Genomic DNA, 21,273 nt, shown 5'->3' on the forward strand with positions numbered 1-21,273 from the left:
GAGGCAGAATCAGTCCAAGAGCCCAGGAGAAACGGAGGAAAAGGAATCGGGGTAAACACAAAGGCAGAGAAAGACATAATAGAGACAGGCAGGCGACGGGGAGGCACAGAGGAGGAGAAAACAGTACAGCCGGAGAAACTCCAACAAACAGAATTAGGAAGAGGGGCCCAGGTGGAGAGATGGGAACGTCTCAGGGGAGGTGGGCGGCCACACGGAGACACAGGTAAACTGAGGCAAGGCCACGGTGGGCAGGGAGGTAGTGCCTGGCCTCGGAGGCTTCTGAGATGTGCGACCAGGGGCCGTGTGGGTGCCGGCAGGTCGTTCCCGAGCACCCCCTCCCCAGCACCACCCCAGCCACCTTGTGTCAACGCGGCTCTTGTGTCACGCGGAGGCTGCCGCCCAGGTCAGTGCGGCCAGCACCAGGCAGAGCCGGGGGCCAGAGAAGCAAAGCCGCAGCCTCACCACCGCAGGGCGCTTCCGCCTTCCTGGGCCTCGACATTCCCGTCTGTGAAGGGGGCGGGCGGAAGGCGCCTTCTCCCGGGCCCTCCCCCGCGCGCCCTGCCCCGAAAGACACACAGGCCCGCCGTTCCTCCAAAAAAGTTGTTTTTGTCTTTTTTAAATAATGTGAAAATGCCACGCGAAGGTTTGAACCAGAGGCCCCTCCAGGGGCCGGGCTGGGGGCAGGGTGGGGGGGGAGGGGGAGGGGAGACGCAAGATGGGGGGGGGGGGGGGTGTCCAGGTCCCCGAAGCCTGCAGCCCCTCTCTGGGGCCAGGAGTGGGTGAGGAGGGGCCTCCGCTGTGCCGAGGGGCTCCAGGCCCGAAAGAGTTCAGTTCAGTTCCAAGAAAGGCGGCTCTCCAGGGAGGGGCGAGGGGCTGCCTGCCTCATTTGGCACCGAGGGGGTCGGGGGGCTCGGGGGAGCCGTCCGGGGGGCTAGGGGGCGGGGGGCCGGGGCCTCCCGTTTGGCACGTGGTGGGGGAGGGGGAGGGCCCAGCCTCAGGAGCCTCCCCGGAGGCGGCGTCTGCGGCGGTAGCAGTGGCTCCGTCGTCCACAGAGGATTCTACCCTCAGCCCCTCTTCCGGGGGTGCGGGGGGGTGGGGCCTTCGGGGAGTCAGTTCTCCACGGGGCCTGAGGACGGAGGGAGTGGAGACCGAAAGCGAATTATCGGGCAGACGGGCTCAAGGCTTCTGTCTCTCTCCGAGTGGAAAGCAAAATCCGCACTGGGTCCCATTTCTGTCCTTATGCCGGCCTCCTGGCTCCTCGGCTCCAAGTACAATCCTACCCCAGGGCCTTTGCATGGCTGTCCCCCCCCCCCCCATGCCCTTTCCTTATCCCTTCCCACATAAGGCAGACCCGCGCCTCGGAGGCCCTTCTGGGTCAAGCAGTCACCCCCCTGGTGACCCCAACCCTCCCCCCAGTCATTCTATCTGGATCCCAGTCATCCTCTGCTAGCTTCCTGTCCGTCTGTTTGCCTCCCTAGAACGTAAGCTCTCCAGACAGCCCCAGCGCCCAGCACAGGGCCTGACGCAAAGCGCCTTCCCACCTAACTGTTGCACGGCCCCTCCTGTCCCCGCGGAAGCCCCCACCCATTCCACAGATCCGGCAAACCAAGGTCTGGGGCGGGGGGGGGGGGGGTGGCGGCTCTCACCCAGGGCCACACAGGGGGCGCCCTCGCTCTCCACCCCGCAGTTCTTACCTGAGTGACCCGAGGGTCAAGCCGTGGCCCTCACTCCTGTCCCTGAGCCTCGGTTTCCCCTCTCTTTAAAAGGGGAGCATGACCCTCGTGTCCTTTTCGAAGGAGCGGAGAGACGCTGGGGCAGGTGGCATCACTCAGGGCACGCCGGTTAAGTAGGCAGAGCCACGAGCCACGCCGAGCACAGGGGGATGGGGAGGGGGGGGTCTGCGGGCGGGGGGAGGGGGAGGAAAGGGGGCCGGGCCTGGACCCCACACCGCGGCCTTGGGAAGGCCTTGGGAAACAGGTTCCTCCGCAGTGAAGGGACTTAGGGTTTCACACGACTGGGCCCTCCCTCCCCTCTCCCGGTGATTAAAGGTGAAGTCATCTTGGCATCCTGGCCCTGCTGGCCTCAGCCCTGACTCACCACTTGGCAGTGTCCCCATGTCTGGAACCCACCCTGCCCTGTCCCCATGAAGACCTCTGGGAGGAAGTGACATTTGAGGTGGCACCTGGAGTCTGCCCTCAGCCCCGTCCTTCCCGCCCCAAACCCTGTCTGTTCTCTCCTCTCCCGCCTGGACGCTCGCCCTGGCCTCCTGTCTAGCCTCCCAGCCTCCAGTCACCACCATGTGGCCCCGGGGGGGGGGGGGGTCGGTCTTCCTACACCAGCGGCTGCTGCTGCCCTTGCCCTGTTCACAGCTGGCCCAAGGCTCCCTAGTGCCTCCAGGACTTCCTCATTCACTGCAAGACTGGGGGGGGGGGGGGGGCGCTCAGTGTCTCTGGGTTGGGTAGGGCGGAGTGGGGCTCATGTATCTTGCTCAGCATGGAATCAGTTCCCCCCCCCCCCCCCCCCGCCCCGTGCCCAGCGCAGCACCTGTGCTTAGCAAATGCTCGGTGAACTTCGACTTCATTAAGCGCAGGGAGAGACCCCTGCTGCTTGACCAGGCTGTGCTGTGTGTGTGTGTGTGTGTGTGTGTGTGTGTGTATGTGCGCGCGCGCGTAGGGTTAACCCATTGAATCCCCTCGAGAACCCTAAGAGTTAGAGCCTGTGATCGTCCCCATTCTACAGATGAGAAAACTGAGGCACAGAGAAGGAGAGTGACTGCCTCTAGGTTATACAGCCGAGGAGTAGCAGGACCAACAGCTGGACTCAGGCACGATCTAGGGGAGCAGGACTGTCACCCTCCCTGAAAGGGGAAGGTTGCACCTTCTACCTTCTCGCTCTCTCCTCTGGGAACACCTGCACCTGCCCAGAGCGGTGTGAGCTCGGCATCCAGGGCTATTCTCAGGAGCGGCAGCAGGGGGCGGCAGAGAGCCAGAGTCTGATCTCTCCAGACCCAGTTCGGACGGGAGAGACATTGCTGTGCCCTCCTCTGTAAAATAGGCCTTAGCTTGGGGGCCGTCAGAAACTAAGGGTGTGGTGACCCTCTCCCAAGATGAGGGTGAGGATTAGCTCTTCGGCGTATGTGAAATACAGGAAAGGAACACTGACTCAGGGGTGTTTGGCTGGCTCAGTCGGTGGAACATAACTATGACTCTTGATCTCAGGGGTCTTGAGGTAGAGCCCCACGCTGGGTGAAGAGGTGACTTAAATAAATAAATTTTAAAATATAAAATAAATTAAAAAAAAAAAAAAAAGAAACTGACTCAGGGCAGGCAGCAGGGTTTGCATCCTGGCTCCGCATTCTTCTGTGCCTCGGTTTTCTCGTTTGTAAAATGGGGGTGAGACTAGAATCTACCCCATGTTCTCTCCGCTCCGGTTCAACTAAGCAGCTCTGAAGCACACTGGTTTCCTCTCTCTCCTTGTCTGCTTCGGATCAACCCACGTCCCCAAACGGATGTGGGATCAAGATCTGACAGGTGCCAGCCAAGAGACGGGGCAAAGAGGAGCAAGTCTGTGAAGGGATCCTTACAGAAGGGGAAACTGAGGCTCAGGGAAGGGGTGCGACTGCCCCAGCCCATCTGATGACCACTGCCTGGTCTGAGCTGGTACCAGAGTTGGGTGGGGTCTCAGGACCGAATAGCCAGGGTTGACTGCGAGGGGAGGAGAGAGACTGAGGGGAGAGAGGGAAATTCAGACATGGGGACGAGAAAGTGGGTAAACAGATGGGGAGAGAGGCCAGCAGAGGGAGGAGCAGGCCAGAGGGTCTGAAGCACTGTACCTGCGGGCCGGGCGTCGGGGGCCCGGGCGGGGGGCCCCGGGGTCTCCAGCGCAGGCGAGACGGAGAAGCGGGAGAAGCACAGGGGGGGGCCTGGCGGGGGGAGGAGGGGGAAATCCTCCGCCCATTCGAAACTGCCTCCTAGCAACGGGGTGGGGGGGGTAGGGAGAAGAGGAGAGGATGCGGTCAGACCCTCGGGCGCTCTTGGAGCCCCTCAACTTCAGCTCGAGTTCTCCAACCCAGCCGGTCCTCAGGCACCTGCCACCAGCAGCACGTCCCTGCGGCCCAGACTCAGCTCGGCCCCGCCCCAGCTCGGCCCCGCCTCCAGGCCCCGCCCCAGCTCGGCCCCCTTCCAGGCCCGCCCCAGCTCTGCCCCGCCCCAGCCCTGCCCCGCCTCCAGGTCCCGCCCCAGATCGGCCCCGCCTCCAGGTCCCGCCCCAGCTCTGCCCCGCCTCCAGGCCCCGCCCCAGCTCTGCCCCGCCTCCAGGCCCCGCCCCAGCTCTGCCCCCTTCCAGGCCCCGCCCCAGCTCTGCCCCCTTCCAGGCCCCGCCCCTGCTCCGCCCACTCCAGGTCCCACGCAGCCCCTCACCAAAGCCGCTGTCGTTGCTGGGAAACCCATCTCCGGGGGTGGCGGGGTGGGGAGGCGTCGGGGGCGCTGGGGGCGTTGACGGGTCCGTGTCCCCCTCGGGGGGGCCCTGGACGCTCAGCTCGTTGGTTGGCGTCTCCTGTGGAGGTAGATTAGGGGAGGGGAGAGGGGGTGAACCGTCGCATCCCACCCACTGCATTCCCAAGGAGCAACAAAGCCTGCTAACATCTCTGGGGCTTCAGGTGTCCCAATTTACAGTCGCACCCACCCTTTTTGGAGGTGGCTGGAGCCCCCTCCAAAGAGTAGGGAGCCCCCTACTCTGCCTTCAAAGCCTCAGGTCAGCCTTAACCCCACCCCGGCCGGAGGCTCCTCCCCGCCCACAGCTAAGCACCCCACCACGGGTATTCTCTCCTTAACTCAATGATTCCCTGGGAGCCCCCTAAACCAATATTGCCTCCATAAATGCTGCCTCGTCTCCATGACCCCTAACTACTTCCGACATCTCGGCCACAGGCGTCCAAGTTCGGGACCTTGCTCCGAACCCCTACCGTATCCTGCACACCCCGACCCTCCCTCGAGCCTCTAAGTCTCGCCCCCTGAAGTGGCCCCGCTCCAGCCCTCCGAGCCCCACCCTTCTCTTCTGAGGCCCAGGCCCACGCTCCTGACTCTCATCTCAGGACCGCAGCCCGGTGTGCCCCGCTCCAGGCTCACCCAGACCCATCTAGGCCCCAGTCCATAAGCGCCATCCCGCTCTTTTTTCTTTTCTCCAATATCCTCCCAGCCTTACAATTTTCAGGCCACCTCTCTAAGCCCCGCCCCGGTTCTCTAGCCCCGTCCGTCTCTGAACCCACCCCTCCTGGCTTAGTATCTCAACACTGCAAGCCGCCTCTCCTAGGCCCTACCTGCAGCCTCGCCACGGCCCGCCCCTCGTGGGTGAAATCCGCTTCATCCTGAGCCGGCCCCTTTGCCTCGACCACTAGAGCGCGCGGGTGGACCACCCCAGACCCAAACTTCACTTGGCTCCGCCCCCGTCGTCCAGACCACGCCCCAATCCTCTCCGGGCCTTCTCCCTACAGCTTCTCCGGGCCCTGCCCTGACTAACAGGCATCTCCCCCGCCTTCCTTCTAGATCCCTTCTCACTCTCCAACGCCCCCCCCCCCCAACCCCGGCCCTCCCGCGCTCTCCCCCATCACAGGCCTCAACCCCGCCCTGGGCTGGGCCCATCCTCCGGGCTCCGCCCCATTCCCAGGCCCCCTCTCCACACCCAAGGCCTTACCGGGTCATCCAAGTCCAGCCCCGTTCCCCGGGCCACTCTCTCCCCAGCCCCGCCCTCACCCCGATGGCCCCGCCCCCAGGCCCTGCCCTTCCCGGGGCCGCGCACCTGGTCGAAGAGGTAGACGGTCACGTCCCCGTGGAAGGAGACCATCTTGCGCTTCCTCTCCAGTTCGCTGTCCTCGGGCTCGTCGGCCCCGCGCGGAGACTTGAGCAGCCCCCGCAACGGGCGGGCCGCGTCCGCGTCGGCGCTGCTCACCACGACGGGCACCGGGGCTGCCCGCGCCCTCCCGGGGCCCCGCGGCCCCGCCGCCGCGCCCGCCGCCGCCGCCTCCTCGTCCTCGTCCTCCTCCTCGTCCTCGTCCTCCCCGTCCTCCTCCGCCGGCCCCGGCGCCCCCGCCCCGCCGGCCTCCCCGCCAGCCGCCCCGGCGTCCGCGCCCTCCCACGGGGGTCGCCGCGGGCCCGGCCCCGGGAACGGCGTGAGCGTGAGCGGCGGCAGCGCCAGAGAGAGCCGCGAGAGCTTGGCTGCGAGGGGAGAGACCCGGTGAGCCGCTGCTCCCGGGGAAACTGAGGCATGCCCTCCTGCCTAGCTGTGTATCCTCAGGCAATCTCGGGCCACGCTAGGAGCCTCGGTTTCCCCTCTTGTGAACCAAAAGGCTGCGGCTCTGGGGCCTTTCTCCACGCCCTCCTCCAGGGGTTAACCCTCTCCTTGACTCCCCAGTCAGTGTTCACATCACACAGCCCCAGCTTCGCTGCGCCTCCCACCAGGCCCAAGTGCCCTGGCCCTGTTGCCCTCTCCGGGCTCCTCCGTCCACACCTCATTCTGACTCGGCCTCCATCCCGCCCCTTGGGCCACCCCTCCCCCCACCCCATTCCTCCCACCTCTGAGCCTTTGCATAGGCTGTTCCCTCTGCCCGGCACTTCCTTTTCTAATTCAAGTCCCATTTCTCCTCCAGCTCAGGCTGGGTTTCAAGCCTTCAGAGCTCCCAGGAGGTCAGGCAAGGCTGTCCGCTCCGCACCCCATAGCACCAAGCACCGCTCCTTCCAAGCAGATTATCTCAGCATGTGACTATTTCTGCGGTGCTGTGATTCGTGTGCGCCTTGCCATAGAGCAGAGACTTGAATCGGGCTCATTCTGGCTGCGTCCCCAAGCATATAGAGGTACTCAGCCAATATCTGTGGGATCAATGAATGAATGTTCCCTGCTACGTGATGTTGACCAAGGTACTTTCCCTCTCTGGCCCTCAAGTACCAGACCAAAAAATTGGGGTGTCTAACCATCTCCATCCAGGTTTTTGCTCTGCCCTAAGACTCCCTGATCTCAGCCTGCTGGAAGGCAAGAACTTTTCGGGTCCCGGGTCACTTGCCGTGTGCCCCAGGGCAAGCAGATTCACCTCTCTGGGCCTCTGTCTCCGCACTGGTAAATGAACAGGGGCCACCCATTCGTCCATTAATGCAGAAGTAAATGATGTGACGGGCCCCGTGCAGGCAGTGGCGGGGATGAGAGGAGGGTCAGGGCAGAGCAGGGAGAAAGGCTGGACGTGAATCGGGTCACTCTCCACCCTCTGTGCCCTCCATTCGGCTTCACTGGCCTTTTGCTGTTCCCCGAGCATGCCAAGTCAGTGCCCATCTCGGTGCCCTCCACCCGAAGCACCCTTCCCCCAGATGTCCACCCAGCTTACTTCCTTCACATCTGCTCAAAAGTCACCTCCTTGAGGCCTTCCTTGACCATCCATCTCAGGGCGATGGGGTTGGGGGCTGTGAGGGAGCTCTCAAGGAGCTCTCAGGAAGGACAGGGTGATAGCCTTTGGAAATCAGGAAGGCTTCCCAGGGAAGGGGAAATTTGAGTGGGGTCTTGAAGGATGAGTAGGAGTTCGTGCAGTTTAAAAAAAAAAAAAACAAAAGGCAAGCTATTCCCAGCATTTTCCCACCCAGCAACACCGTCCCCCACTGATCTTCTGAGGCGTCTTAGGTGCCCAGCTCCTAACATTTTCATGCTGTCTGGGGGTGGGAGGGGGGGTCTTTCCTGCCACAGCTGGTTGCAAATTGCCCACAACAATCTCAAGGAAGTCGTGTCATTCTAATACTGCGGGCTTCGAAGAAGGCAAAGTTCCGTGCCCAGCTCCTTCCCTGACCTTTCCCTCCCGATAAACAGGAAGCAGCCTCCTCCGGTAAACAGATGATAACCTTATCCCCAAGTGTGGCCGTGAGATTGCCACAGGGTCCCATCATGTATAACCTTCACAGCGCTATTTAAGGAAATCAGTCCTGCGGGTGATCCCGGCGGAACCACAGTCCCTTTGTTGATATCTAAACAGGGGCGGTTTCTCTTTCTCTTAAATCAGTCCCCCTCGGTGACCAAGCATTTTCTGCGTTCCTACCCCAACTCCCTTTCCAGAAAAGGCACGTCTATTGCTTTTAGGGCACCCGTAGCATGGTGGGGTGGGGGAGACAGGGCAGGGTGTGAAGCTCCCCGGGTCCCAGCTTTGGGCAGCTCAGGGCCCGGCACCCGGGATAGATGCCTCCCCTTGGTGGAAAGTTTAAACCAGGGAATCACACGCTGGCAACCCACCGCGAGGATGGGCTTCGCTGGAATTGGTTTCGGCCATTACAACACCCGGGGCTCTGGTTTAAAAGGGAAAAGGGGCAGATTGGGCCACACCAGGTGGGTGTTCCCGAGGGGGAGCTGAGAAGGGGCCGCCTTTTGACCCCCCCCAGCTCCCACCCCACCTCTCCCAGACGACTCCTTCCACTCCCCCCCCCCCCCCCCCCACCATCCTGCCTGGCCCCCGTGGGCATCTGAGCTTGAGACCCCGGGGGCTAAGTGAATCGCAGTAATAAAGCAGAGGAACTTAGGACTGGCGCTGAGCTAACGTCTTCAGGAGTCCTAACAGTTAAGCCTCCCGGCCCTATCAGATGGACGCTATCCTCGTCATCCACTTTTGCAGGGAAACTGAGGCACAGAGAAGGAAGGTGGTTTGTCCAAGGCCGCAGGGCTACCGAGGGACTGGAGCCCGGGCGGCGTGGCTCCAAGGTCTGCTCCCATTATTGCCAGCCTGACCTGTCTGCCACCCAGGAGCCTGAGGGTCTCAGCCCCGTTGTACATCTTGGAAGGAGCCGGGCCTCGGCCCCCAACCTCGCTCCCCTGCTCCCAGCAGCCTCCTCACCTTTGATCTGCTCGCTGTTCCCCTGAGGAGGTCCCAAGTCCAAGAACAGTCGTGGCATCTCGGGGCCCTTCCTCTCGGGTTTGGGGGGGTCCCCGTCTGTGCTGGGTGCTGTGTCTCCGCCGGCCCTGCTGTCTGGGACCCCGGGCTCTCCCTCGGAGGCCACCTCCGGCCTGGCTCTCTGGGGCGCTGGCTCCGGCCTCCTCGGCTGTGCTTCCGGCGGTGGCGGCGGTGGCCTCGTGCTGTCTACCCATCCGGCCTTTGCGTCCGCGCCGCTTCCGAGGCCGCCGCCGGGGGCCGTCCCCATGCCCACTGGGGCTCGGCCCCCACTCCCGAGGTCCAGCCTCCCAACCCCGGGGGCTCTCGGTGCCCCCCCAGTCTCGGGGGCTCTCCTCTCGGTCCCGGGTTCCAGCACCCCGCTCCTGGGGGCTGGGCCAGTGGGGCCAGGGGCTGTCGCCCCGCCGTTCCGGGACAAGGCCACCGCGCCGGGCTCGGGGGCTCTCTCCAGCGAGGTCTCTGGGGCTGACACCCCACTCTCGGGCCCCTTCTCCCAGGGCCCTGGGGCTCTCCGAGGCCCAGTCTCCGGCAGCCTCTCCGTGTTCCTGGGCAGTCTCGGGCCCCCATTCTCTGACACCTTCTCCTCGATCTTTGGGGGTGTCAGGCCCCCATTCGCCAGCACTTTCTCTTCTCTCTCGGGGGACCTCAGCTCCCCATTCTCCAGTACTTTCTCCTCCCTCCTTGGTGGTGTCACCTCCCCATTCTCCAGCACCTTCTCCAGCGCTTTCTCTTCTCTCTCGGGGGTCCCTGGGGCCCCGTTCTCCGCCACCTTCTCCTCGATGCCTGGGGCTCTCTGTCCCCCGTTCTCCGACACTGTCACCCCGTTCACGGGGAGGCTCGGGTCCTCGGTCGGGCTTGGGGCTTTCTTCCCGCTGCCCAGGGCTGTGGGGTCCCTGCTCGGGCCCGGGGCTTTCTCTCTGTTCCCGGGACCTCTCCCCACCTTCCTGGGTCCCGTCTCGCGGGGGTTTGCCCCCTTCTCCCCCAGGAGGTTCCTTGTCACGTCCTCCCGCAGGGACATCAGCAGCTGCTCGGTGCTCACTTGAACTACGAAGGTCGGCTTCTCCCGGGTCCCCGGCAGCGGGAGGGGACCCGGGTCTGGGGGTGGCCGGGGCGCTCCCGGGTCGGGGGGCTCGGGGGGAGCCCGCGGTCGAGGGACCCCTTCCTCCTCGGCTGCCCCCCCGCCTGGGAAGGCTCCCTCGGGGGAAAAAGGGGTCTCGGTCTCGTAGCCGCTGTCCCCCGGCTTGGGGCCCGGAGACGACAGGCCTGAGCCGGGACTGGCCACGGCCGAGGGAGGGTCGGGGGACACGGCCGGGTCCGCGGGGGCCCGGGGAGGTGGCGGCGGGGGGGGGGGAGCGGGAGGTGGCCCCCGCCCGGGGTACTGGGGCGCCGCCGCCCCCATGAGGGGGTCCAGAAACTCGGGGGGGGCCGAGGCGGGGGGGGCCAGGGGCAAGTCGGCTAGGGAGCCCCGCTCTGCCCGCAGGGAAGAGTCGTCCTCTGGGGGATGGGGGCAGCCAAGAGCGGGGTGGCCCCCCCAGCCCGCAACGGCATCCCCCCGCTCCAGAGGCAGGCAGGAGCAGGCCCCCTCCCGGCTGCACAGGGGACAGGGTAGGGGACCCCGGCGGCTGGGGCCACCCCCAAGGCTGCTGCTGTCCTCCCCCGGGGAGCTGCCCTCCTCCTCCTCCTCCTCCTCTTCTGCCCATGGGGCGGTACCCCGCTCCCCCAGCACCTCGGCAGGGTCTCCCGCCAGGGTCTCCCCGGCGCCTCGGCCCTCGGGGTCCCAGCCACTCAGGAGGAAGCTGCCTGATGCTGAGGACTGGGCCGGGAAGGGCCGAGCTGCAGGGAAGAGGGGGGACGCCCAGGTCTCGGACACCAGCTGGGGGACCTCGGAAGGGGCCTGGGAGGCCTGGGGGGCAGGCACTCCTGGGTCCAGGGGGTCCCAGTCATTGGGGAAGAGGGGCTCTGGGGGGGAGCCGTGCTCCTCCAGGCGAATGTAGTATTCGCTGCTCACAGAGGGGCTGCGGGCGCTGATGACGGGCAGCACGCTGGGCGTGGACAGCGCCTCATAGAAAGGGTTGGAGGGGTTGGCATGGGGCGCTGGGGGCGCGGACGCCGGCTGCCAGGGCGGCGCCCCCCCTCCCCGGCCGGCCCCCCGCCGCGCCTTCTCCCACAGGCACTCAAGGTTGAGGCCACGGCTGCTCTCAGTTACCGTGAGCACGTCGTCGGGGTCGGCCCCAGGGAAGCCATCCAGAAGGGGGAACGGTGAGGAGAGGGTCCCCGGGCGGGGCGCGCTGTGCTGCGGGGGCCAGGGCCAAGGGAAGGGACCGTCTCGGGGTGGGGGTGGGGGGGGCGGGGGCCGTGGGGGGCGCTCAGAGAGCAGGTAAGTGAGCTGCAGTTGGAGGTCAGAGGCCGAAGGGCGCTGGGCAGGTGGCCGCCAGCAGGACTGAAGGATGTCGTACCTGGGGGAGAGGGAAGGAGGCACAAGGGAGTGGGGAGGAGTCCCGGCGAGGGGGTGGAGGGCTCCCGGTGGGTGGGGGTGAGGGGCGGGGGGGGGGGGCGCAGGGAGAGACTGGAGAAGAGGATTGAGATCTAGAGAGAGGGGGACAGAGACCTGGTGTGTGTGCGTGCGTGTGTGCGTGTGTGTGATAGAGATGGGGGTGCGACCAGGGGGGACAGAGAACCAGAAGAGGAGACAGCAGGGGGTGTGAGAAAGTGATAGGCGGCCTTCCTGTTTGGGCCGTGGGTCCTGGAATCCGAGCCAAGCAAACAGGAGTGCAGAAACTAGGCTTCAAGCACCAGCTCAGCCCCTGCCCGCCTCAGTTTCACCCCCTCCAAGCAGCAGATGCCGGCAAAAGGTGTGGGGGTGTCCCCGCTCCTCGGGTGGGGGTGTATGTAGTGAGTCACGAGTGAGACCGTGGGCGGTGTGCACGGAGGTGAGGGGCTCCGGGACATCGGGTGGGGGGGGGGCGGGGGGGAATGGGGGTTCATGGGCCCGGGGTCAGGCCCTGCCCTCACCAGTAGTCCCCATAGGGCAGCTTGAGCCTGGGCCGGGCCAGCTTGACGTGCTGCTGGCGGACCACGAAGGCGAGGACCTCCTCGTCTGACAGGTGGCGGTAGGGCTGGGCCCCAAACTCGAAGAGCTCCCACAGGGTCACCCCCAGGGACCTGCGGGGAGCCGAGGGCAGAGGGAGGTCAGAGCCCTGCCCAGCCCCGCCTGGCGGGGGGGTGGGGGGGTTCCACAGCCCTAGCCCCCCCCCCCCCCCCGTGACCCTCCCACCCTCCTTGCCGCCCTCGGCTCCGCGCGGCCCGGGGGCCCCCTCACCAGATGTTGCTCTCGCGGCTCTGGTCCACCACCATGAAGGTCCCGTGCAGCTCCCCAAGGAGCTCGGGCGCCGCCCAGCGCAGCGGGATCCACAGGCGCTCGGGGGTCAGGTAGTAGTCCTCCTGGGGGGGCGGGCCGGGGCGGGGTCAGGCGTGGGGGAGGGGGGCGCGCCCCCCCCCCACCCCGATGGAGGGCAGCCCGCACCTTGTAGTTGCTGTGGGCTAGCCCGTAGTCTCCGATGCGCACGGTGAGGTCGGAGGTCAGTAGGCAGTTGCGCAGGGCCAGGTCGCTGGGGGCGGGGCCGGGACGGGAGGTGAGAAGGGGGGGAGCGCCTGGGCCAGACCGTCCGCCTCGCCCACACTCCGCCCCCTTTCCAGGCTCCGCCCCCTGCCGCTTTTCCTCCCACCTCTTCGCCTGACTCCGCCTCCTCTCCAGGGCCCCTCCCCTCCTGACTCCTCCTTCTCCGATAGGACTCCTCCCCCTCTCCTCTATGACTCCTCCCCTCCCGATACCGCCCCCTCTCCTCCTCTCACCCCTCCCCTCCATGGCTCCTCCCCCTGGCCTCTATGGTCCCGCCCCTCTCCTGACTCCTCCCCTCCGTAGCTCCTCCCCTCCCGACCCCACCACGCTTTCTCCGGTCGTTGAGCCCCTTCGCCGTGGCCCTCCCTCCCACCCCCGTAGCCTCCCCTCCTTCCCCTAAGTAGTACCCCTGCACACTCTTCCCCGCGGCTCCCCTCCCCGGCAGCCACCTGTGCACGTAGTTGTGGGAGTGGAGATGTGCCAGCCCGCGGGCGATCTCCAGGCCCATCCTCTGCAGTGTCCGCAGGTCCCGTGGGGGCAGCTCAGGGGACAGGCCCTCAGGGGGCCGCTGGGCCCGGAGGTAACGCTTCAGGTCCCCCTGGGAGGAAGGGGTGGGTGGAGTCAGTACCACCACCACCACCCCCTTCCAGGACCCCCACACATCCAGCCGATTCGAGGCGAGGAGGGGGGCGACCTCTGCACTCAGTGGGCGGCCCCTCTGAGCCTCAGTTTCCCCCGCTACTTAAGAGGGCCTAGCCACAGAACCCAGCTCGCATGCTAGTTGGCCGCAGGCCGTCTGAGGGAGTGCTCGTCTGCAGTAAGCCTTCAAGCCACACATGTTATTGGGAAAGATGCCTAGAACCCTAGGCTGGCTCGCAGCCCCCAGCGCGTCCAGACCCCCCCCCCCCCGCCTCCCCTCTGCCCACCCTCCGCAGACCCTCACCAGTTGACAGAACTCCATGATCAGCAGAAAGGGCAGTGTCTCCACACAGACGCCCAGGCACTGGAGGACGTTGGGGTGCTGCAGGCTCCTGGGGCCAGGGTGGGGAGGGGGCAGGGTCAGGAAACAGCCCCTTCCCGCCCACCGCCGACCTCTGTCCCACCCCAGCCTCCCATGAACCAACACGTTGCTTCGACCTCTTTGGTCTCGGCTGCTTCACCTCGGGTCTCCGGCCACACACCCACACTCACACCCCCCTCCGCACGCACCCTCCTTCCCCAGGGGCCCATCTCAGGGCTGCCCCACTATCCCCCCAGCTCCCAGGCCAGACCCCCAGGTGCCTCCTGGCCCTCCTTCTTCTTCACCTTACCCTCCCCCCCCCCCTCCCCCAGCCCCTTCCCCCAGCCCCTTCTCTGGTTTGATTCTCAGACGGGCCTCACCACCTTTGCAACGGGCTCGTCCCTCTGCCCGGCACATGCTTCCCCCAAGGCTTGCGGGACTGAGTCCTCCTAGACTGACTAGATCACCCCCTTTCCCGTGACCATCCATAGCCCCCTCTCTTGTCACGCGCTGCCTTCTTTCCTGGTGGCACTTGTCAGCCTCTGACATTTTCTTCTGAAAATTTCTTTCTTCCTTTGTTAATTGCCTCTCTCCTCCACTAGGGGGTGCGCTCCACTAGGACAAGACATTTGGGGGCTTTTTGTTCACGTGGCCGTGTCCCCAGTGCCTAGACAGGCGCTGCGTAACAAGGTGCGCAGTGAAGGGTTTGACCCCGCTACTCGGCCGGGGCGGGGGCCGGGGGGGGGGGGGTGGGGGGTGGTCCGCAGGGAGATTAAAACATTCCGGGCTTGCAGCCCAGGGCCTGGCTCCGGGTAGGTGTGTGCTGGGTTATTTTCCCACGGGGGTCTGGCGGGGAATCGGGAGACAAACGTGTTCATAGAGCGCCCGTGCCGGGGACTTGAAAAACGGCTGGAGGCCTGAATGCGAGGTTCAGGATGGCGGATGTTGACGCACGCGCAGACCTGCTAATCCAGGACAAGGTGGACCACTTCTGGGATCAAATCCACCCCCACCCCCACCCCCGGAACCCTGCTGGGCAGGATAATTTTTCCCATCTAATCCAAGAGGAAATGGAGGCCCAGAGAGGGAAGCGACTCGCACAGGGTCCCACAGCTAGTAACGGTGGCTGAGCTGGGATTTGATCTCAGGACTCTGGCTCCCTCCGCCAACTTGTACAAAGGGCCGATGGACCCCGGAGCTGTCCCGTGTTGCCCTGCCCTCGCCAACTGAACCTTCCGTGAAGGCGGGAAGGTTCTAGATCCGAGCTGCCCAACAGGGGAGCCCCTGGCCACGTGCGGCTACGGAGCCCTTGGAGATGTGTGGTGAGTGTAGCTGAGGAAATGGGTTTTTAACTTGATTTCATTTTATTTAAGATAAATGTAAACAGCCATATGTGGCTAGTGGTTGCCAGCATGGGTCTGGGGAGAGGCAGCCACACAAGCAAGCAAACGGAAGAAACCAATGACAAACTAGGATACGTCTTATGAAGGAAACGCATGAATCAACGTGAGGGATCATGGGGGGGGGGGGGCTCCTGATGTGGGAGTGTGTGTGTGTGTGTGTGTGTGTGTGTGTGTGAGGGAAGGTCTTTCTGACCAGAGACCTGAGGACGGGAAAAGAGCCCACCATCTGGGGCTGCGGGTGGGTGAGCCAGGAATGATATTCTAGACAGAGGGAACAGCAAAGCCAAAGGTCCTGAGGCAGGAAAGAGACTGTTATGGGAAAGGATCAGTAAGAGGTCAGGGCGGCTGGGGCAAGGGGGGCCAGGGGCTGGAAGGGGACAGGGGCAGGCCTTGCAAGGCCTGTGGGCTGTACAGAGGAGTGGGACTTTGTCCTGCAGGCAATAGGGAGCCATGAGAGGTTTAGAACATGAAGGTGATAAAGTCCAGTGTCTGAATCTCTCAGGGTACACCCCGCTTTTACAACTGTCTGATGAAGGGCCTCTGTATACGTATCCTTTCCATGACAGGGCAACTGCTACCTCGCAAAGCATTTATGTAGCAAATGTTTATCTAGTGCTTTTCTAGAAGCCCTTAGAGTGGAGGGGAGACCAAGCAAGGGCGGGTCAGACAGGGTCCTGCCTTTCCAGACCTAACCATACAGCAGGGGTGGGGGGGTGGCGCAACAGAGCTCCTCAAGGCCCCCCTGAGAATGTGTGGGCTTCCTGGACTCACTTTCTGGATGAAGATACTGAGGCTCAGAGAGGGCGATCCTGTCCGCCAAGTCGCACAGCCAGGAAGAAGTACCTCCGGGATTCAAGCCAGGTTTGACCCCGAGCCATACTCCGCCCACTCCCAAATGTTACCAGACCCATATCTGTGGGCCTCCCGGGCCCACGTCCCCAGAAAAGCCCCCAGTACCTGTATGGCTGTGCTTCCGAGATGAACTTGCGCTGCTCCAGGGGCCCCGCGCTGGCTCGGAGCTCCTTCACCACCACCTGGGCTGGGGTGTAGTCGGAGAAAATCTCTCCCAGGATCACCTGGTCAAGGGGGACCCGGGGGTCAGTGCCTGCAGCTTCCCCAGCCCTGTCCCCAGGGCCGCCTCCAGCCCAGTGCCTGGCTCCAAGTGTCCCCCCCGCCCCCACCTCCGTTCCAGCCTCTCCCTTCAGATCCCACCACCCGTGTCCCCCATCAGACGCAGGGTGAGAGACTCACGGGCCCAGAGTCCGATGGATGCAGGGACGGATGGAAAGATGGACAGACGGACGCGTGGAGAGCCAGGTGGCGAGGCAGAGTGGTCAATGGAGTGAGGAGGGAGGCGCCGACTGACAGATGTGGGGGCGATGGGGTAGGTGGGAGCAGGTGAGAGGCGGACAGAGGTGAGGGCACTGGGTGGGCTGAGGGGCAGGGGACAGATGACAAGTGGTGGGAGCAGGCGGGATGGACACAGAACAGGAGCACAGCCCTGAATTGTACGGACCCCCCCGGCCTCCCACCCCGAGCCCCACTCACCTTCCCAAACCAGCCACTCCCAATCTCTTGTAAGTAGCTGAGGTGTTGGCGGCTAAGGCCCAGGGGGGTGGTCATGTCTGGGGGGGGGTGCAAAAAGGGGAGCCCCCCTTAGTCTCTCTCCCCTCCTAAGTGCCACTGACACCCCTCCCCCAACTCAGAGTGGACCGAGGTCAAAGCAGATACCAATCTCTTTTCATTGGCTGCCCCAACATTCCTTGTTGGGAGCTCAGCGTCCTCATTGGCTGCCCACGAGCTCCCAGCATCCAATCAATCCTTCCCCTTGGCCTTTCAAGATCCTATGACATGGCTTCAGCCTGCCGTTGGCTGCCTCTGAGACTGAGATCTAGGCTGACCTCACCAGCGATGGCCCCACAAGAATCCCCACATCCGGCTTGGGGTTAATCGATGGCTTCCACCAAGATGATCTCTGACTCCCTGGAGGCTGCTTCCAAGATCCTGCGGCTCCCACCTCTGCCTTTCCCCTTGGCTGCCTGGGACCTCAGCTCCCTGGCCCCTGAGGGGAGACCCTCAGGGCTTTCCACCCTGTCCCCTGGGACCACGGGACCCCAGTCAAGGTGTGGAGAGCGGAGCGTACCTGAGTGTGAAGGCTGCGGCGCAGGCATCGGCAGGGAGACCTCAGCCAGCGGGAGAATGTAGACATCAGGCAGCGACTGTGAGGAGGAGGTCTCCTCCGCCGGGGGAGTGTACTCCCCGGAGCAGTCCTCCCCTTCAGGGTTCTCAAACTCCTGGGGCCGGGAGAGGTGAGGGGTGGGGAGAACACGGGGCTGAGACACGCCATCATCCTTCTGGTCAGGATGCCTTCCCATCTTTCTTAGAGCTGTCCCCCGATTTTCTTCCCAAGGCTCCGGTTCTTGCCGTAACTCCAGGCCAGAAGGTGCTCCCAGACTTACTGCCCCTCTCCCCCACCAACGACTGGGCCTGGGGGGACAAGGCCTCGCTGGGGTCTTCCTGCCCACGTGAATCCCCCGCATGCCCCTCACCTTGAAGCCGACATCACCCCGTTTGCAACACAGACAGGTGAGGAGGAGGAAGATGAAGGCCAGCAAGCCGGAGCAGGAAATGAGGACCACGGCGTAGGGAGGAGCCAGAGGGGCCCGGCCCAGGGCGAATCCATCTGTGGGCATCAGGGCTGGGCTGGGGTCCCGGCTTCAAGCCCCCAAGCTCCCAGCCTCCATGCCCCCTCCCCTCCAGCCTGGCCAGCATTGACTACAACTCCCATAATGCTCCGCAACCAGGGGCTCCTTGGCAGAGGAGCCGGATGGCCCGGGGCATTGTGGGAGTTGTAGTTTGAGGCCTTCTCAGGTGGTTGGGTTGGGGGTGGGGTCCCTCCTCTAGCCCCAAGCTGGGACCCCCCCCCCCCCCGCCCCGCCGCCCCAATCACCTCACCGCAGGCTTGGATGAATTCCAGTGAGGACTGAGGGAAAGACGTCTAACAGTGGAGTCTGGAGCGCTCAGAATTTAAAATACGCTCCAGTCTCGTTACCCCCCTATTTGGGCAAGAAGATGACCCCCCAACTGCAGGCTGGGAGAAGATTCTTGTCCCACGCTGGAACCCCCTAGTTCCGGGCGTTGAGGCCTGTCTCTTCCAGGCACTCGCGGAGCACACACATGTCCTCTGCCCCCAGCCCAAGCCCCTGAGAAGGGAACCCCGCCAGCCCTGGGTCTCCCCCAAAGCTAGAGCCAGCCTCCTATGCCGTGTCCCCCTTAGAAATGCCTCCCCGCTGCCCCCAATTCTCCCCAGCGGCCCCGTCCTCCCCGGCTCCCGGCACACACCTGCACACACACATGCGTGTGCACACACACATGTTGCCCAAACGGACCCCCTCCCCACCCAGCCCCCAGCCTTCCTCCCACAGGCCCTGCTGACGGACGCACCGTCCCCGCGGCTCCCCAGGCCCCGGCTCGGCTGCGGGGAGACGCGCAGGCAGGTGACGGAGCCGGAGCGCCGCGGACAGACCCCCCCCCCCCCACCCCGCCGGGCAGGCCGGGGTGGGGGTGGGGGCCGCCGGACAGCCGGATGGCCAGACAGACTCACCGGGGTGGGCCGGGGACGCCAGGCAGCCGGAGGCGGAGACGGCCGCGAGGAGGATGAGGGCGCCGGGGGCAGGCATCTTGTCGAGGATGGAAGGGAGGTGGAGGTGGTGGCGGCTGGGGAGGAGGGGGGGGCGGGCCCTCAGCCCCCAGCCATGGGGACCCGCGCGACCCTGGCCTCCCCCCGGCCCAGGAGAGGGGCAGGAGACGCAGGACAGGGGGAGGGAGGGGCTGCTTACTGGCTCAGGTACCCCCCTCCCCCTCTTTGAAGGGACAGACAGATGAAGGGATGGAGAGGCGGACAGAGGAGAGGAGCTGGGGAGCCGGGGTTGCTGGGGTGGGGGGGGGAGAGGGTAGGATGGGGGGGGAAGAATGAGGGCCCCGCCCCCGAGGGCAGCCAGGATTGGGGGAGCAGAGAGCCTGTCAGAGGAAGGGTGGGAGGAGGGAGGTTGGAGGGAGGATGGAGCGTCGTCATGGCAACTGGCTCCCCAGTTGCATTGGCTGCCAGGAGGGAGGGGAGGAGGAGGGACAGACAGGGACCAGCAGACCCTTGCAGGGGGCGCAGGGCCCACAGTGCCTGGCCGGGACACCGCCGGGACCGCCACCAGCACGGACACGTGTGCTCCACGCCAAGATGCAGCTGTCAGGCAGGTACACGCAGCCCACACATGCCTGCCACTCGTCGCAGAGACCCTCCTAGACAAGCACATCCCATACAAAGGTGGACAGCCATCGGCAGACGGGGACACGTACACGTCACACACAAAGACGCAGGGACGACGGGCTGCACGGGGAAGGCACAGGCAGGCCGGCCCCCGGCACAGATGCGCCCTGCCACACGGGAACAGCAGGGCATCGCCAAGACCCGCACGCGCCACCAAGTACGCCACAGACAAAGATCCACGCGGACGCCACGGTGACATGCCGAGGCACACGGCCACAACACACAGACGTCCCACAAACGGGCAACAAAGAACACCCGTAGACACCGGCGTCACGCACACAGACACACAGCCACGCACATCTCTCACGCACACACACACACACACACACACAGACATCACTCTCCCAGAGACCCGTGGACACACAAATGCCGCACGCTAACATGGATGCACGTATCACACGCGCGAATACGCACAGACACGCAGCAGGTGCACGGAGGGACCTGTGTGTCCCAGGCACAAAAACGCACACCACACACATCCTCACAGCTACACAAAAGGGACACACAGCTCTCACACAGACCCACGTGGCACACACCCCGAAACACGCCGACAGTCGCAACTCGGACCCAGCTGGAGACACAACACATCCAAAGCATCACACAGGTATACAAAGCCACGCAAGTCCGGTCCATCATTCTCTGACGCCTCCGGACGCGTATCATAGCCCAACGTGCTCAGTCACACACACTTTCTGCATAAACGCACGGACACACAACGTGGGCACACATCAAATACAGGGTCGCCTCCCTGAACACGCGGACAGACTCATCACACATATACACACTGTATTTCACACATGGTTACAAGGACACCTTACCCCGTCCTGTCCACACAGCACACACATAAACACACACACGGACGCATAACGCGTACCAAGATGCAGACATGCGCTTACATATACACAGACGCGCACCTCACAGATACCCACGTCTCCTGTGAGGTTACGCAGCCATCACGTAGCCAGAGACACTTGCCTCGCACCAAGGACACATAATCAGAGTTTTGTTTCATTTATTTATTCATCTGAGCGTTTACGCTGCGCCAGGCACTGTTCTCGGCGCTTTACACGTATGACGTTTTCATCCTCAACGCCAGCCCTCTGAGACGGGTGCTTTTATCGTCCCCATGGTACAGATGCGGAAACTGAGGCCAAGCGAGGTGCGGTCCCCTAGCCCCAAGGCGCCCAGCCGGGAAGTGGCCGAGTTGGGTACTGGAACTCGGTCCGCAGCCAAAACAGACAAGGACGCACACATCGCGTGCCAGGCCAAGGCGTCGTCGGGGGGCTCACACCCCCTCGAGCTGCAGACACCCCGGAAGCACGGACTCCCACCCCGCGCGCGGACGTCCCCGCCGTCCGGGAGCACCTGCGACGCGTCCCTCCCGCGTGAGGCCGGGCGGGAGCTGCGCAGCCCAGACGCAGCCTCGCAGCGCACCGCGGAGGCGACCCAGACACCCCCTCCCCTGCGCGCCCGCCCCGTCCCCGCCGCCCCCCCTCCCAGCGGGGACCCAAGACCCCCCCAGGGGAGCAGCAGGGACTGGCGGCTCACGAACCCCGCCGCAAACAGCCCTCCCCATCAGGGGTCCGGGATTGGGGGGGGGGGTGGGGAGTGGGGGGAGAGAGGCTGCCTCTCGGGGGGCCGGGGGCGGGGGTTGTCTCCCTGGGGAAACCGAGGCACGTTCATCGCGCGAGGAGGCGTGGGGGTTAGAGGGCCCCGGAACCACGGCTGGACGGTGAACTAATCATTACGCGGGGAGAGAGAACGACATTGGGCGCTGGGGGGGAGGGGGGTGGGGGAAGCTCTAAAAAGAGGCAATTAACTGCCCCGGTGGCTGAAGGGCACAGAACCTGGCGAGAGCAGAGGCTTATGGGAAGCGTAGTCCCAGCCCCGAGGCTTGTGGGAAGTGTAGTTCCGGTTTCATCCAGAAGGGCGGCTCGGGTTAATCGCCTCCCGGAGAGAAAGCCGTAGCGGGAGCCGGCGGTCCGCTGCCTGGGTCTTTGGGAACGACGAGGACAGGGT

The 21,273-nt window shown here is 64.5% G+C and overlaps 1 protein-coding gene across 1 annotated transcript; it reads right to left on the bottom strand.

The window, feature by feature from the left end:
• Positions 1 to 964: 964 nt before the first annotated feature.
• Positions 965 to 18,610, bottom strand: LMTK3 (lemur tyrosine kinase 3). The gene is made up of 15 exons (XM_047834661.1): positions 18,535 to 18,610; positions 17,480 to 17,613; positions 17,074 to 17,224; positions 16,182 to 16,291; positions 15,888 to 16,006; positions 13,471 to 13,558; positions 12,977 to 13,125; positions 12,432 to 12,516; positions 12,228 to 12,349; positions 11,921 to 12,070; positions 8,855 to 11,364; positions 5,797 to 6,212; positions 4,419 to 4,554; positions 3,833 to 3,970; positions 965 to 1,126 (listed from the first exon to the last, which is right to left on the bottom strand). The coding sequence occupies exons 1-15, from the start codon at positions 18,608 to 18,610 to the stop codon at positions 1,110 to 1,112; spliced, it is 4,401 nt and encodes a 1,466-aa protein (XP_047690617.1). The 3' UTR covers positions 965 to 1,109.
• Between the last annotated feature and the right edge of the window lie 2,663 nt (positions 18,611 to 21,273).

Source organism: Prionailurus viverrinus, chromosome E2 (genome assembly GCF_022837055.1).
Source record: "Prionailurus viverrinus isolate Anna chromosome E2, UM_Priviv_1.0, whole genome shotgun sequence".
Lineage (NCBI taxonomy): Eukaryota > Metazoa > Chordata > Mammalia > Carnivora > Felidae > Prionailurus > Prionailurus viverrinus.

Coding starts and splice junctions, on each gene's coding strand:
- LMTK3 (XM_047834661.1), bottom strand. CDS start 18,610: ATGCCTGCCCCCGGCGCCCTCATCCTCCTCGCGGCCGTCTCCGCCTCC. Junction 13,559..15,887: donor TCGGAAGCACAGCCATACAG/GTACTGGGGGCT, acceptor CCCTGGCCCCAG/GAGCCTGCAGCACCCCAACG. Junction 11,365..11,920: donor CTGCCCTATGGGGACTACTG/GTGAGGGCAGGG, acceptor CCTCTCCCCCAG/GTACGACATCCTTCAGTCCT.